The 14,627-nt window shown below is 46.6% G+C and overlaps 1 protein-coding gene across 4 annotated transcripts in view; it reads left to right on the forward strand.

Moving 5' to 3' along the window:
- GPS1 (G protein pathway suppressor 1) overlaps positions 1-14,627 on the forward strand; it is a 58,814-nt gene that overhangs the window by 23,425 nt on the left and 20,762 nt on the right. For all 4 annotated transcript variants that reach the window (XM_085899273.1, XM_085899272.1, XM_085899274.1 and 1 more), the window contains exons 4-5: positions 3,611-3,781; positions 6,324-6,459. In XM_085899273.1, coding sequence (XP_085755399.1) covers positions 3,611-3,781; positions 6,324-6,459 — 307 coding nt within the window. The remainder of the gene's footprint in view (positions 1-3,610; positions 3,782-6,323; positions 6,460-14,627) is intronic.

Raw genomic sequence — 14,627 nt, forward strand, 5'->3', positions numbered from 1 at the left:
TTCTCAGCTCACAAGATTTTCGTCTTTTTTTAGGTTAAGATTAATGAATGGAGTTGGGCCAAACACTTGGGCCAAAAACTTTCCCCAGCCAACCCCACAAGAATGTTAGAATATACGGTTAAAGAAGAAGAAGAGGAAGGTGTTTATGTCTCTAATGAATGCTGGGTCACCTGTGGGATGAGAATTTTTTAATTTTTTATTATCTTTATTGTTTGTGTTTTTTTTTTTTTAGAAACTCATTGTTGAGTTTCATTTACACTTTTGTACAACTTCCTCCCTTGCTGTACGATGAACCTATCAACCGAGCGTGGTTCCTGTGTGGCCCGCAGCCCGATTAGAGATGACCCCCCCCTTGTTACCGGCTTAAAGATATTCGCTAAAGACCGCCTTTTTAAGCGAGGGACAGTGTGAAGTCGGCTTGCGTCGTGAGTTGTCATTATAGCGGTTTCCCTGTGGAAATTGAATTGCTTTTGAAAAACACTTTGGTTTGACGATGCCCTTCCTCGGGGGATGGAAAGTGATGCTCCAGGGGAGCAGGGGATTTTTGATGCGAAGATGGAATTCTCGCCATTTTCTCTCCCGTGCCGGGTAAAGATGCTTGGGTAAGGGCCATTTAGAGGAGCACACACAGGATTTGCGTGGATCTTGGAAGGCGTGAACTGGAGCCAGCAGGAGAGCCTCTGGATGGAACTGTGTTGACGCTTGGTAAGCCAGACGAGTGGTGGAGATGCTTGTCGAGATGCCTGGTGTGGTGTAGTCTGCGGGCCCACGGGGAGGGGCGTGATGATGATGCATGATGGGCGTGATGATGGGGGGAGTGGTCGTGGTGGTCATCGTATCTGCAAGGGATATAAGGTGTGCGCGCCGCCTGAGGCGTCGTAGTAATGCTGGAGTCGTCCGGCTCGTGAGTGTGCTAATACGCAATAAAGGAGAGCCATGAGCAGAGTACGCTCGCGCTCGCACTTGTACAACACAGCCCGGCTCGACTGTCTTCCCACTCGTGTCTGCCTGCTAAGCATCTTCCATTTCAGTACATTACACCTGGCACACAGGACTGGCCGAGTGTGGACTTCCCATCCTCTGCCTTCAAGATCAGGTGAACTGGTCAAATGGACAGGATTGAGCTTATTATTCCCACCCTTTTTTTAAAAAGCGGGGGATATTGTAATCAGCTCTCTGTCTCTGTCTGTGTCTGTGTCCGTCCGTCCGTCATGCTGCTATCGCCTCCTAAAATAGAAAATCACCGAACTTGGTAGTTATGATCACCACATGGACAGCAGGTGTAAGAGCAGTATGGTTTTTGGCCCCACCCCCTGGGCTGCGGTCAAAAGGTGAACTACGACAAAAATGCAAATTTTTCAGGAGCATTTATAAACATTTTAAAATGAGCCTATGGATCTGCAATCAATATTGGGGGGGCGCATGAAATATCATTATTATTATTATTTTTTGATTTCACCCCCGGTTTATCGCCAACGGGTGGGCACTTTGGGTCACAAGGGTCAAAACGGGGGAAAAAAAAACTCAAAATTGAATATTGGGCATGGCTTGCATTTTGACGGGGCCGATCGGCCTCGCCCCCGTGATCGACCCGGTGATCGATTTTCAGGGGCTCTTTTTATCGGCCCCGTAAAATTAAGCTGTGAAAAAAAACAAACAAACAAAAAAAAACCTAAGATTACCTGTATGGCAAAACAAAACACCTTTGTTCAACACCATTGGTCTCCTTTTGGACGCGAGAAACGGACAATGACATGGTTGAAGCCATCTCCACAGATGATGAGAATACTGTTGTGTTGGACTTATCTTCAGGTAGCTCAGGGGATGAATCTCTTTCACAATTATCTGATGAGTCTGATGATAGTGACTTTTGGGGGTTTCTGCCTGAAGATTTACATCAATACTAAACCTACTAAAGTTAATTAGTATTTGGCAGAATGTATTGAACACATGTATCTGTTATGTTATTGGACTGGAGAGAGAGATACTTGCAGATAAATTAGTTTTGTTGAGACAGAAATGCATCAATAAACTTATTAAATTTGCGACTGTTCAGATTTTTTTTTTTTTGGTTATTCAGCTTTGCAGCGAATAAAATTTTTAATTTGTTACGAGAATAAATCTTTTGACATTATTACTATGTTACTGGTGGATCCAGGTGTGGACATTCAAGTACAACCTACATGACAAGGTAATGGCAGTGAAAAGTCAAGATTTATCCCCATGTATATGTTGAACACAGTGGGCTCGTCCAGGGGGGAGAAATGGGTTGGACTTGTGTACGTAATACTTGAATGGTCCCAGTTCAATGGCATACATGTAATGTATTGTACTGGCACATCATTCATGCAAATTGTCAGAACATTTGTCATTACAGGTAATAATCCACATCAACAAAGACAACTTGGTTCTAATACTTTTTATGAAAAGGATTGTGGGAAAGTACTGTGCTTGAGCAGAAAGTTCTGTTTCTCAGAACTTTGTGTTTGGCCCTAAGAAGGGCCGTTTAAGGTACATTTTGAAATTACATAGTTAAGATTAGGCTCAGTTTATTCAGATTATTTGGCAGTTCAGTTTGTACGGACATTGGTCAATTTGGACCACATGTTAAAACGATTTACAAAAACTAATTCACAAGATTTTGAAGCAATTTTAAAATCAGCCCCCTCACCCCCACATGACGAGGCCGATTTATCAGCCCCGTCCGATTTTAAAAATGCAAGAACTGATTGGGTCATTGCTCATGGAACATTTTGCCATCTATCAACTCTGCTTTTGGTGGGAAGCGTGGGGATTTGTGATGGCATGCCATCGACTTCACTCTTGTGTTTATTTTTTTCCCCATTTATTTTAATTGTCTGTACAGTTATTTTATTATTTTAATGTGTTCCCCGCCCCCACCCGGGTTAGATAGCTGTTTAAATGCGTGTCGGCCTTCCTTCGGATGTACTTGTGGCCTGTTGTGTGTTGTGTGCAATTAGCATTCCATTGCATGTCCTCAATTTTCATCGCTGTGTCCATTGCACTGTTTAACCTTCCTGCCTTGAATTATTAAGTAAAACTATTAAATCCTTTCCTCATGTTGATGTTCTGCCATGGGCAAGAGCCATCCAGTTAGGGGAGCACATGTGTGTGGTTTGCTCGCACCTGAAATTCGTAACTGTCATATTGCCAGATGCTGGGGGCTATTGCCTTTGTGGTTGGAGGAGCTTGCCTCGTACTGCTCGGCTAAGCTTGCGTGGCTCGTTCCCGGCGGACTGGATAGGTCCCTGTTCTCCGTTTACAATTGGCGTCAGGACTGGGTAGGACCACCCAGGGTCCCTGTCCTTTTTCCGTTGCAATATTAGTTTGCTATAAAGTGTGCCATGATGTTTTTGACAACTTTGATAGATTCTTTAATCATTTTTGAGTGTATGGTTTTGAAGGCTGTTTCGACTCGGTCGTGATTTGGTGCAAAATTTTTCCATCGGCGTGCATAACTTGAACCCCGCAGCTCTGATGCTTTGTGAAATGTGGAAAAGTTACCCTATTTCCGGCCTTTATTGCTTACCATTGGCACAAGTTCATACTTCTCTCTCTCTCTCTCTCTGACTCCCTGTTCCTTGAACAGTCAGTCATCTGTCCTGCCTGATGTAGCAGAAGGTGTAGCCACCCAGGCGGACATCCCTCCTTTGGACACAGCCTGGGCAGAGTCTCAGCGCAAGAAGGCACTTCTGAAGCTTGAGAAACTTGATACAGACCTCAAGAACTACAAGGGCAACTCGATCAAGGAGAGCATTCGGTAAGACAAGGATATGTGCTTGTTCGAGGTTCTCCCCATATTAATCTGGGGGCATCGAGGTTCGAGGCATTGTACCACAATTTGAAGCATACATTTTGCGTCTCCATATTCGCGTGCATAGTTATGTTTGAGGTTGTTAATGTCAGCAAGTGATATTGTTTTTCTTTCTTACCCCACACGCAAAGTGAAAAACAGGGTTACACAATTGGTTCACTCTGTCAGGCTGTCTCTGTCGGTCTTTCTGTCTGTAGACTTTAGTCACTGATCGAGGAACCACTTAATTTCAATTGAATCTTGTTCTTTGAATACTGAAGATCAAAAATCGTAACACAAACCTGTAGTTTAGCAGTACTTTGGCTGTGAATTTGGCAAATTGTACGGAATCTCATCCCGAGTGCACATGCGCACAGAGAAGTAAGGTAATTGTTTAAGTCTGTCTGTCTGCCTGTCTAGCAAGTCAAACAAAATTGAAACTCATTCCAAACAAGAAATTAAATGTTTTTAGGGACATCATAAAGGACATGAACAACAAACATGAATACAACTAATTTATCATGGTAAATAAGATGGTGTAAAAGAAGTGCAGTAAACTTCCAATTGTTCTTTTTTCTGCAGCCTTTTATACATTTATTTTATTTTGATTGAATTATTTTTATATTAAAGTAGCTGGATTTCTGGACACCCATAAAGTGTGCCCGGCCATGATCGTGGCCAACGGAATCGGACGATCGGCCACAAACGTGGCCAAGCCAAATATGGTCATTTTGTGGGCGCGGTGTAGCTGCTGGGTGTATGCAAATGAGTTTTAAAAAACCCCAGTCAACCTGAAAGGTGAATCGTAAGCTTTCTTACATGGTATGATAATCGGAGGTTAAGAATGAAAGAGCACTTCTGATTGGCAGAAAATAAAAACGATGAAAGGAAAGAAATACGGAGCTTCACGAAGACACATTCGGGCATTTAAATGTCATTGTTTTGAGATCAGTATTCTAAAATGCACATTCTGGGCTACACACATGTAAATCCAGCACTTTATGGGTTAAAAGACCGAGGGCTTTTGGCTTCAGACTTCTGGTGTACATTTTATGACTGAAATAAAACACACAGGCACATGGTATCATGAAATAAAGGTACGTTTTGAGGAAAGAAAGGTATGCCCCAAAAAAACTCCAACCTCTGGACCTTTATGCAAAGCACCAGCAAACAAATGGAAGGCTGCGGGTAATTTTGCTTTTCAGCCGAGTTTTCAAGGCTGAATGGTATGCAAATACAGGATTCGCAAACAAACGATTTCACATCTGCATGGACATGTAATTCACATATTATGTGAAGTAATTAAACATACGTGGCAAATGGGAGGAAACGAAAAGCCAGTTGATGGAAATCGAAAGCAGGTTTTCCTTTATTTATTAATTTACTATCAAATCCGGTTAAAAACGCGATTCAAGAGATTGTTCGTGACACAAAATACACCAGAATACCGAGATGATCGTATGTTGATGACTAATGATAAGGATCATGATGTAACACAGCTTCAAACTAGGTGATTGTGGTGACACGATATTAAATGTGTAATAATCGATGTAAGAATGTGCCTTTGCTTTTATGAGTGAGAGGATGGGAGGACAGAGAGATGGGGTTCGGTTGGGGGAGGGAGCAAAGACTGGATCGAGCTTCCGGGGGGGGGCAGGTTTTGAGGACTTTTGGTGGGGTGAGGGGGGGTGTTGATGGCTTGGAGCGAGAAGGGAGATTGAAGCTTTCAGGTTGCGAGGGGAACTTGGGTTTTGGGAGGGGTGGTTGATGACTTCGTTTGTGAAAGGTGGGGGGTGGGGGAGTTGAGGACTTGGGGTTTCGGAGGTGGGGTGGTTGATGACTTGGTTTGTGGAGGTGGGGGAGTTGAAGACTTGGAGTTTTGGAGGTGTGGTGGTTGATGACTTGGGGTTTGTGGGGGTGGGGGGGGGGGTTGAGGACTTGGTCACATGTTGCATTGCACGGATATTCCGCAGATCCCTGCTAGTATACTTGAACCATGTAGAACACAAATCGCCTTGTTGGCACTTCCAAAAACCTCCAGTTTAACTGTATTTGGACAAAATAATACACCATTTTATGTCATTTCAACCATTCAAATTTGTTGCTCGTGCTGTAAGTATGGGGGAATATTGAGATTCAGACAAAATTGCAGCTCCTGCTCGTCGGAAATATAGATCGTGCTCAAAAAGGCAAAACAGAGTTGAAAAGATCCTTTCCATGTCTTTTTTTTCTCTCAAGACTACGTGGGGTAAAGTGTTCCATGAATTCTCTCATTTTGTTGTCATTTTGGTGACGGTGTAACCTCCCTGTAACAGCCACAAACACCAAAGAAACAGCCGTGATGGTTGAATGCCGTACACAGAAGATACCCAGGCCTTCTGTTGCTGATGCAGGGCATTCATAAGTAACAGTTTCCCAGCCATGTATTATAACTACATTACACATCGTCTAGTGACTCTTGCTTAAACCACCTCCCTTCCCTTTTGCTCCAATTATCCTACCACGACAGGCGAGGACATGATGATTTGGGTGACCATTACCTAGACTGCGGGGACCTTTCAAATGCTCTCAAGTGCTACTCTCGTGCCCGCGACTACTGCACCTCATCCAAGCATGTTGTCAACATGTGTCTGAATGTTATTAAGGTGCAGTATTTAATTGTACACACAGGCACATGGTTTTGGGTTAATTGCATTGTTTCATACAAGTGTCTCGTCTTCATCAATGATATGCTGCAATTGATGGGCCCTTCAGGGACTCAGTGCTCATTCAAGATATCCAACCAAAATGGATAATCTCAACATGAATATCATCGAGTTGATCTTTAACATGATTTAAAAAAAAAATTGTACAAGGTCAAGGCTCGTGGTGGAGTGAGAACATTGAATGGATCAGGACACAGCAGAACAAAAGGAACAGTAGAAAGAGGGGGGAAACTCCCAACAGCAGGGTTGAAAGATAAAATAGAGGGAGACTTGGACAAATAAGGGAAGTGGAGAGGAAAGAGGGGTAGGGGAGGGAGGACACACGGGATGGACAAGATCGATACAGAAGCATACTCTCGGGAACGAAAAACTGAAAATTTGGAAGGAGGTGGGCTTGGTGTTTGGGGCGTTTACGGGGGGAGAAAAGATCATGGTTTTGGATGGGGGATGATCTGAGATGGTGGTGAATGGCTGTCTTGAAGACCTGGAGGGAAAAATGAGATTGAAAAGAATGTGGAACTTGATTCCACAGGTGGGGAAAAAAGGAAGGAGTGGAAATGAGTAGTGATCCTGGATTTTGGTAGTTTCACCAGAAGAGGGTTGATGGTGGACAGTGTGTGCCCTGCCGAAACCTGGGGGGGAGGGGGGGTGGCATAGTGCAGAAATAGCAGAAGGTGCAAGACCAGAAAGGAGGCAGTGGAAGACAGACTACCAAACTATTTGTGACAGGAAAGTGATAGGCCCGTAGATTCTGCTTCAATGCAGGAGATTCCAATGATGTTGAAGGCCTTGGTTTCCACAGCGTCAAGCTGAACAAGGTGCGGGGTAGGGAGGGGAGACATGTGCTCCATCAAATGAAGGGGAGACATGTATTCCCAATAGGTGAATAGGATGTCAGGTGTGCCAAGGAAGGACTTTGTATAATGGATGATGCCCAGTCAGCGACTGGTTTTGAAGGCCAACTTTGAAATGTGGTTTGCCCAAGAAACACCATGGTTGATAGTGAGACCCAGGCGTTTGAATGACCACACTTCCTTGAGAGGATTGTTAAGAGAGAAGATGGGGGTGGGGAGGGGGGTTGTGACACATTCATTTCAGAGACAGAGAGAGTGAGAGAGAAAGAGTGCGTGTGTGAGTGTGTGAGATTTGTCTGGATTTAAAGACATTCCAAGTGTTTGACCAGCTTGTGATTTTGTCAAGGTCTGAAGAGGGGGAAGAGGCTGCTGCCTATCTATCTGAAGCATGAGGTATGATGGAGCAGAGGGTAGAGTTGTCAGCAAACAGATAAAGGGGGGGGGGGGTTTCCAGAGTCAAAGAGATAATTTATGAAGATTAGGAATAGGACTAGGCCCAGAACACTGCCTTGGGTCACTCCAACCTTAACAGGGAGAGGAGATGAATGTATTCCATTTAGTCACACGTTGGCTATGGAAGTGGAGGAAGCCATGTGTGGAGTTGTCCTTGGATGCCACAGGCAGATAGTTTGGAGAGCAAGGCAGGATGCCAGATTGCATCGAAAGCTCGATAAATGTCTCGAGAGAGAGATAAATGTCTGATCTCATGCCTGACATTGAGGGCCTCCATCCATTGTTGGGTGAGTGGAAGCAGCATGTCCAAGGTAGCGTGATATGATCCGAGATGAGACTGTTGGAGAAAAGGAATGATCTATATATTAATACTGAAGGACCAATTTTGTGCTCCTCCTAGCGGTCGCATCACGTTTTTCTCGGTACTGTGATCTGGACTGAAAGAAACTTCGTACCTGTAAGAGTGCATCACACATAGTGGCAATAGTCAACTTTCAACTCTGAAGCAGAATAAACACTTTTCGTTTTACATTCATTTACATGGCGACGTGTGACGTCACCGCTGAGAGGCGTCAGTATGTCGTGACATCATCGGTGATTCGCTGAAGTCATTACGTCTGTCGTCGACACACCGTCACCGCTGAGAGGTGTAATTCCACTCCTCGAAAATAGCGTCTGCAATGTAAAACCATCTTCTACACATGCTGACTACCTCAGAATGTGAATTTGACACAATAAATGTAACAAGAAACATTGTATCTTCTATATATTAAAACTGAAGGACCAATTTTGTGCTCCTCCTAGTGGTCGCGTCACGTTTTTCTCGGTACTGTGACCTGGACTGAAAGAAACTTCGTACCTGGAAGAGTGCATCGCACATCGTGGAAATAGTCAACTTTCAACTCTGAAGCAGAATAAACACTTTTTGTTGAGACGGGGGTGAGGAGTGAAGAGGTGGGGTCGGGGGATGAAGAGACGGGGGCAGGGAGTGAAGAGGCGGTGGGCGAGGTAAGCAAATTTTTGGGCGGGGGTAAGCAAATTGAAAGCGGGAGGGGGGGAAATGCGGCGGGTGGTGGGGTGAATTAGGCGGGGCTGAGTGTGAGGGGTGGGCAGGCGGGGTGGGGAATCAAGAGACGGGGAGGCGGGGAGTGAAGAGGCAGGGGTGGGGCTGGGGTAATTAAATTTTTGGGCAGGGGTAAGCAAATTGAAGGCGGGTGGGAATGGGGCAGGGGCGGGGGATGAGTAGGCGGGGACAAGCACGCCCTGTCCAGTACATGTCCCTCGAGTGTGGGTGAGCTGGTGAGGGTGGTTGAATGAACGGAATCTGTCTGTGACGGGGTTTCGGCTAGTTTCTTATAAACTGCGATGATGGATTCCATACCCTTGCTGATGATTGGAAGTAATCTCATAGGTCTGTCATTAAGGGGATCAGTTTTTGCACCTTTTTATGTAATGCAATGATTTTGGCTCATTTGCAACCAGATGGAAGATGATATCAGGCAAATGATTGGATGAAAAGAGCAGAAAGAGAATTGCAGCACCACAGGGCAGGTTTTTCGGACACAGGAGCTGATATTGTTTGGTCTCGTTGTAGAGTCGGAGTCAAGGGTTGACAGAAACTTCTCCAGCTTCTCAGTTGCAAAAGACAGAGAGTGCAGGAGGAGTTAAGTACAACAGAGAGGGATGGGTATCAAGAGTGAGGGGTTGGGGATACAAGATTTGGACGGAAACACAGAATGGAGGCGTTCAGCCTTCTCACAAGTCGGCAGTGATGCCGGGTGAAGAGAGGGAAGGCGTGGTATGACAGCATACTCCAGAGACAACCTCAGCAAGGTGGCACCAGGTTTTAGAGGTGGGAGACAAGTTTGAAAGCTCATGCTTGAGGTTGGACAAATGTTTTCTGGCTCTATTGAGAGTAGACACACTCTTTGCGGACTTTTTGGAATGCATTGAGATTGTCTTTGATTGGGTTTGTTTTGCAGGAACAGAAGGCAAGTTGTTTGAGAACAACTGCTTAGCCACAGGATTCAGTTCAGTGTACCATGGGCAGGAAAAGGATAGGATAATTGAAGACGAGATGGGATGAATCTGTGCATAAGAGGGCAAGTTTCTGTGGAATAATTCCCAGGCTGAGTTAATATCAGGGGCAGTAGATATGGGAGACCAGTCCTAAAGAGAGATGGCTGCTTGCAGTCTCCGCCAAACTGCCTGAGTGAACTCCCAGACTCACCGGTGTTGAGGCAGCTCTCTGAGAATAGCCAGAGAGATGTTGACTGTCACAAGCATATGATCAAATAAACAAATTCGAGCAGAGGGAAAGCAGGACACATTTGCAGGTAAGTTTGTCATCACCAAATCCAGAAGGTAGGATTTGCCGTCGGGAGAAATCTGGGTTGGAAAGTTCACAAATTGAATCCTTCTCATGGAGTCGCAGAAGTCATTTGCAGAAGTACCATGGTTGGTGAGAAAGGAACAAACACCCAGCTAATTAGCATGGTGCCAATTGAAGTCACCATATATGAGGAAGACAGAGTTAGAGTTGGTGGTTAAAAGTTGGTCCATGTTGTCATACAAAGGTGTGTGTGTGTGTGTGTGTGTGTGTGTGTGTGTGTGTGTGTGTGTGTGTGTGTGTGTGTGTGTGTGTGTGTGTGTGTGTGTGTGTGTGTGTGTGTGTGTGTGTGTGTGTGTGTGATCATCATCTCATCTATCCTCTTCAGGCCAAGTGGTACTCACCAGTTTGCCTTGTTTCTGGTTATTTATCAGCCTGGCTTCATCTGATGGTCTCCATCCCATTTCTTTTCTTTCTCCTCCCGGTTGTTCTTGGACGTCCCACTTTCCTTCTTCCTTCGGGCTTCCATGACAATGCTGTGAAAAATTTATATATATATATATATATATATATATATACATATATATATATATATATATATATATATATATATATATATATATATATATATATACAGGGTGTGTTTGTGTGTGTGTGTATATATATATATATATATATATATATATATATATATATATATATATATATATACATATATATATATATATATATATATGTAAATTGTTGTGGAAATGGCCCTTAGTGTGTTATTAAATATAGGATTAGCCCAGATTCCCCATTAAATGCATGTTTAGCCAGGTTGTTCGGTAAATGGACGCTACATGTGTGTCGGGAGGTGTAAGAGGCTGTTCATCGTTGGTACATTGGTGGTGGAGTGAGAGCTTCTTCCTTCCTCTCTCCGGACAATAGTCCCCGCCCAGCGCTGAGAGGGGGAGTGGCCTAGAGAAGGATGTGAAACTGAAGGGAAGAGCCAGTCGGTTTTGAGGCGAGCGAGTGAAGGAAAAGACTGCAGGAGCGCTGGGAAGACGGTGGTGAAACTGACCGCCGGTGTGGCGCGATCGGCTGAATAGGGCTGGCTGTGTGCGAGTCAACAGCCGGCTTTGAGGCGAGCGAGGGCCGAAAAGGAGAAGTGAAACTGAAGAAGTTAAACTGCAGTGGGCTTTGAGGCGAGCAAGCAAAGGAAAGGCAGTGTGAATCTGCCGGGAGAGAAGCTGAACCTGAGTGCGACGAGTCTGCGATCAGCAGTGGTGAAACTGAGCGCCGAGGTGGGGCGCGATCGGCTTTCTTGAGGAGCACATCGACAGGTTCATCCGGAGTCCAGTGACGTAGCCTCTGACTGTCCCTACTCACTTCACGGCTCGACGATGTCTTGGAATCCCATGGACCCAGCCTGTGGAGCCCAACACCTCGATTTGGCCTGGTCTGGTGAACAGGCCAGACCTGGACTTGTATACTGGACCTTGGGTGAAACCAGCTGAAACCCACGATCGATCTTTCGCTCTGGTGCAGTCGACCTCGCGGGGTCTGAACGCGTTGAGGCTGCATGCGTGAGGGCTGCGACACATAGACGAGCGCCATTTTGCCACGTGGCGTGCTTGAGCTTGGGGCTCGAATCCGTGGACATCGGCTTGTCACGAGCCACATTCGTGCCTTTGACACTTTCCTCTCGTCCATGAAACATCACCAAGTACTCTGTGTCTTGTCTGCATGTTGTTTAAGGCTTATCTCGTTAGGGTCCCCTTCGAAACCTGTAATCCGTAGCTCCCAAGTTAAGAATGGGTTATAGATTAATTATAACATTGTCGTGAATGCTTTGTTGTGTCGTGTTCCTCGATGTCACCAATAAATCTGGCTGATTCGTATGAAGTCGCCGCTTTGAATTAATTCGTGCCACGCCGAGGAACTATCTGCTCGATTTGGATAGAAAAACCAAAATGGTTACAGACTGGCAGAATTCGCTCGGTATCTGACAAAACCAGTCTGTAACCTGGGTCTATTTCCCCAACTGGTAAGGTCCAGGGGTTTTGGTTTTGGGGAAACGGACGGGGTTTGTTCGGCGCTGTTTTCTGCACTCGCGCACGGATCAAAGAAGCAAGGCAGGAACAACAAGCTCTCGACTCGAACCAGAAGACAACCATGAACCAGAAGACCAACATGAAGACCAACCCTCGACCAACCACTCCTCAAGGTCCGTCCTGTCCGCCTTTTGTAGCGCGGGGCTCCGCCCTTCGCTCCGCCCCGTTTTCGGCCCCACCTCCCTTCGAGCTTCTTGGAGAAGCCTCTCGAAGGGGGGCGTGACCTCTCGCTCCCCCTCCACCCTGCGGGGGCCGGGGCCGTCAGTCTTGGCTCAGAGCCAGGGATTTATTTCCCCAAAATCAGACCCCTCCTTTACATGACCTTTGACCCCTGCTCGGATCGCACCTCCCCCACACCGAGCGCGAAGAATTTCGACGGGAGAAACAGGGGGAAAACCCCCGAGCATCGTTGTTGGTTTTTGTTTGTTCCCGGAGATCGTAACCGCACAGGGCCTACTGAATGGCGAGTGGCGAAGATGTGGTGGCATAGATGGTGGAGGTGGCGTGGTTGTAGTGGGGATGGCGTGGTTGTTGAGATGCTGTTTGTTTGAAATAAAAGGTAGAACAGAAAAAATGGCTAACTCAAAGCATCGCAGCCCGGATGGATCACATAAATTCCCTCTATACAACGGGTTTGGGCTAACTACACATGTACTTACAGAGATATCTCACCTACGGGACCTGAGTGGTGGTTTGCGAATTTCCACAACCGTAACTATATATATATATATATATATATATATATATATATATATATATATATATATATATATATATATATATATATATATATATATATATATATATATATATATATATATATATTGTTGCGAATTCGCGCCCACCGGCGTGCGAGCGGCCACGTAACTCGAATCGCGGCACGTCGCCCACCGGACGGACAATTCTGTCGTGACCCTCTCGGACTAACTCTGGGAACTAGTCACGGGTGGGCCTTTCGGCCTCACCACGATCGTGCCAATCGGCCCCCCGCGTGGGATAGGGTTGTTCGCCAAATTCGACCTACCTAAGTACCCACACGGAGGGTAGACCGGGCGATCGCACCTCGCCGCAGGTCGACTCTGGACACGGGCCACTTAAGCGACCCGTTCCGTACTATCGGGATAACCGAGCGGTGTTATCGTCGACCTCGACGGTTCCGATTAATTATTGGGCGTATTAAGCCCACTACCAACCCTTTACGTGAAGCAAGATGGAGATTCATTTAAAGAAAAGACGAAGCAAAACGGGAAAACAGTTCAACATAATTCACATTTATTCCGCGGCACACGGAGAGCACACATATACAATTACAACAATTATGCACCAAAAGCAGATGTTACAAAAGAAACACAACAATGCAGATCTACTTCCGACTACGCGAGCACACGGCAACACTTACACAGTTTTACTTTAGACGGCGCCGACAACACATTTACTCCAAAGCAAAAGAAAAGGGCCACCCTCAAAGACAAGGGGGCAGACGGGGCCTGTGGGCCGCGAGACCGGGTGGATCCTACCCGTGTCTTGTGATGAGCTGCAAATGTGGCGGTGGTGCCCCGACTCCGCGCTCCTTCGCGGGTTTCGTTGGAACTGCTTGGAGTGGGGTGGGAACGGGGCCCCCTTTTCGCACTATCTCAGCGCGGGAGGGAAAAAAGGGGGGAATTGTTGATGCTCTGGGGAAAGAGGATAGCTGGCTTGCTTGGGTCCAGCGATGAGCGACTCCACTGTGACCTCGTCGCCGACCGCCGTCTTCCTTGCCTTGGACCCGAGCTATCCGGTCCCCCTCCCCAATTCTCCTCAGCCGACTGCAGCAAATCACCTCGACCGCGCTCCAGGCTCCAGGCTTCCCCTCTCTGCAGCTCCCCGACAGACTCCGAACCCCGACAGGCTGCCACTCTCCAGACCCGACTTGACTGCCTAGACCTTCCTGACTCCAACTCACTGCCTCCAACCTTCTCTCAAACTCAAAACTCTCACCAACTCTTCTCCAACTCGCCTTGACCGAAAAACTGACTGAATTCGCCCCGCGCTCGGCACTTTATAGTGGTGTAGGAGATCCCATATGCAAATTTCTGGATCAGAACGAGCTCGGGGGTGGAGCCACGCTCGCCCATTGGACGGAGAAAAAGGGGCGTGAATCTCCCCTGATCCTCGAATTTGCATATATCGATTCTACTCCGACGCGCCTGGAGGCGGGGCCAAACCGCCCCGCGCTTGCTGATTGGACGGATCAGAAGTGGGCGTGTATCATTCCTGATCCGACTTCTCCTCGGAAAGGCCGCTATTTGCACCCGCGGATCGGCGCGCGTCCCGCACGAGGCCAGGACAGTCTGACGCTCGGTGCCCACAAGCGGTGCGGGAAAGGCCGCAGAAGGG

The sequence above is a fragment of the Eptatretus burgeri genome, chromosome 10 (genome assembly GCF_056783735.1).
Source record: "Eptatretus burgeri isolate ZD-2024b chromosome 10, Ebu_testis_v1, whole genome shotgun sequence".
In the NCBI taxonomy this organism is placed as follows: domain Eukaryota; kingdom Metazoa; phylum Chordata; class Myxini; order Myxiniformes; family Myxinidae; genus Eptatretus; species Eptatretus burgeri.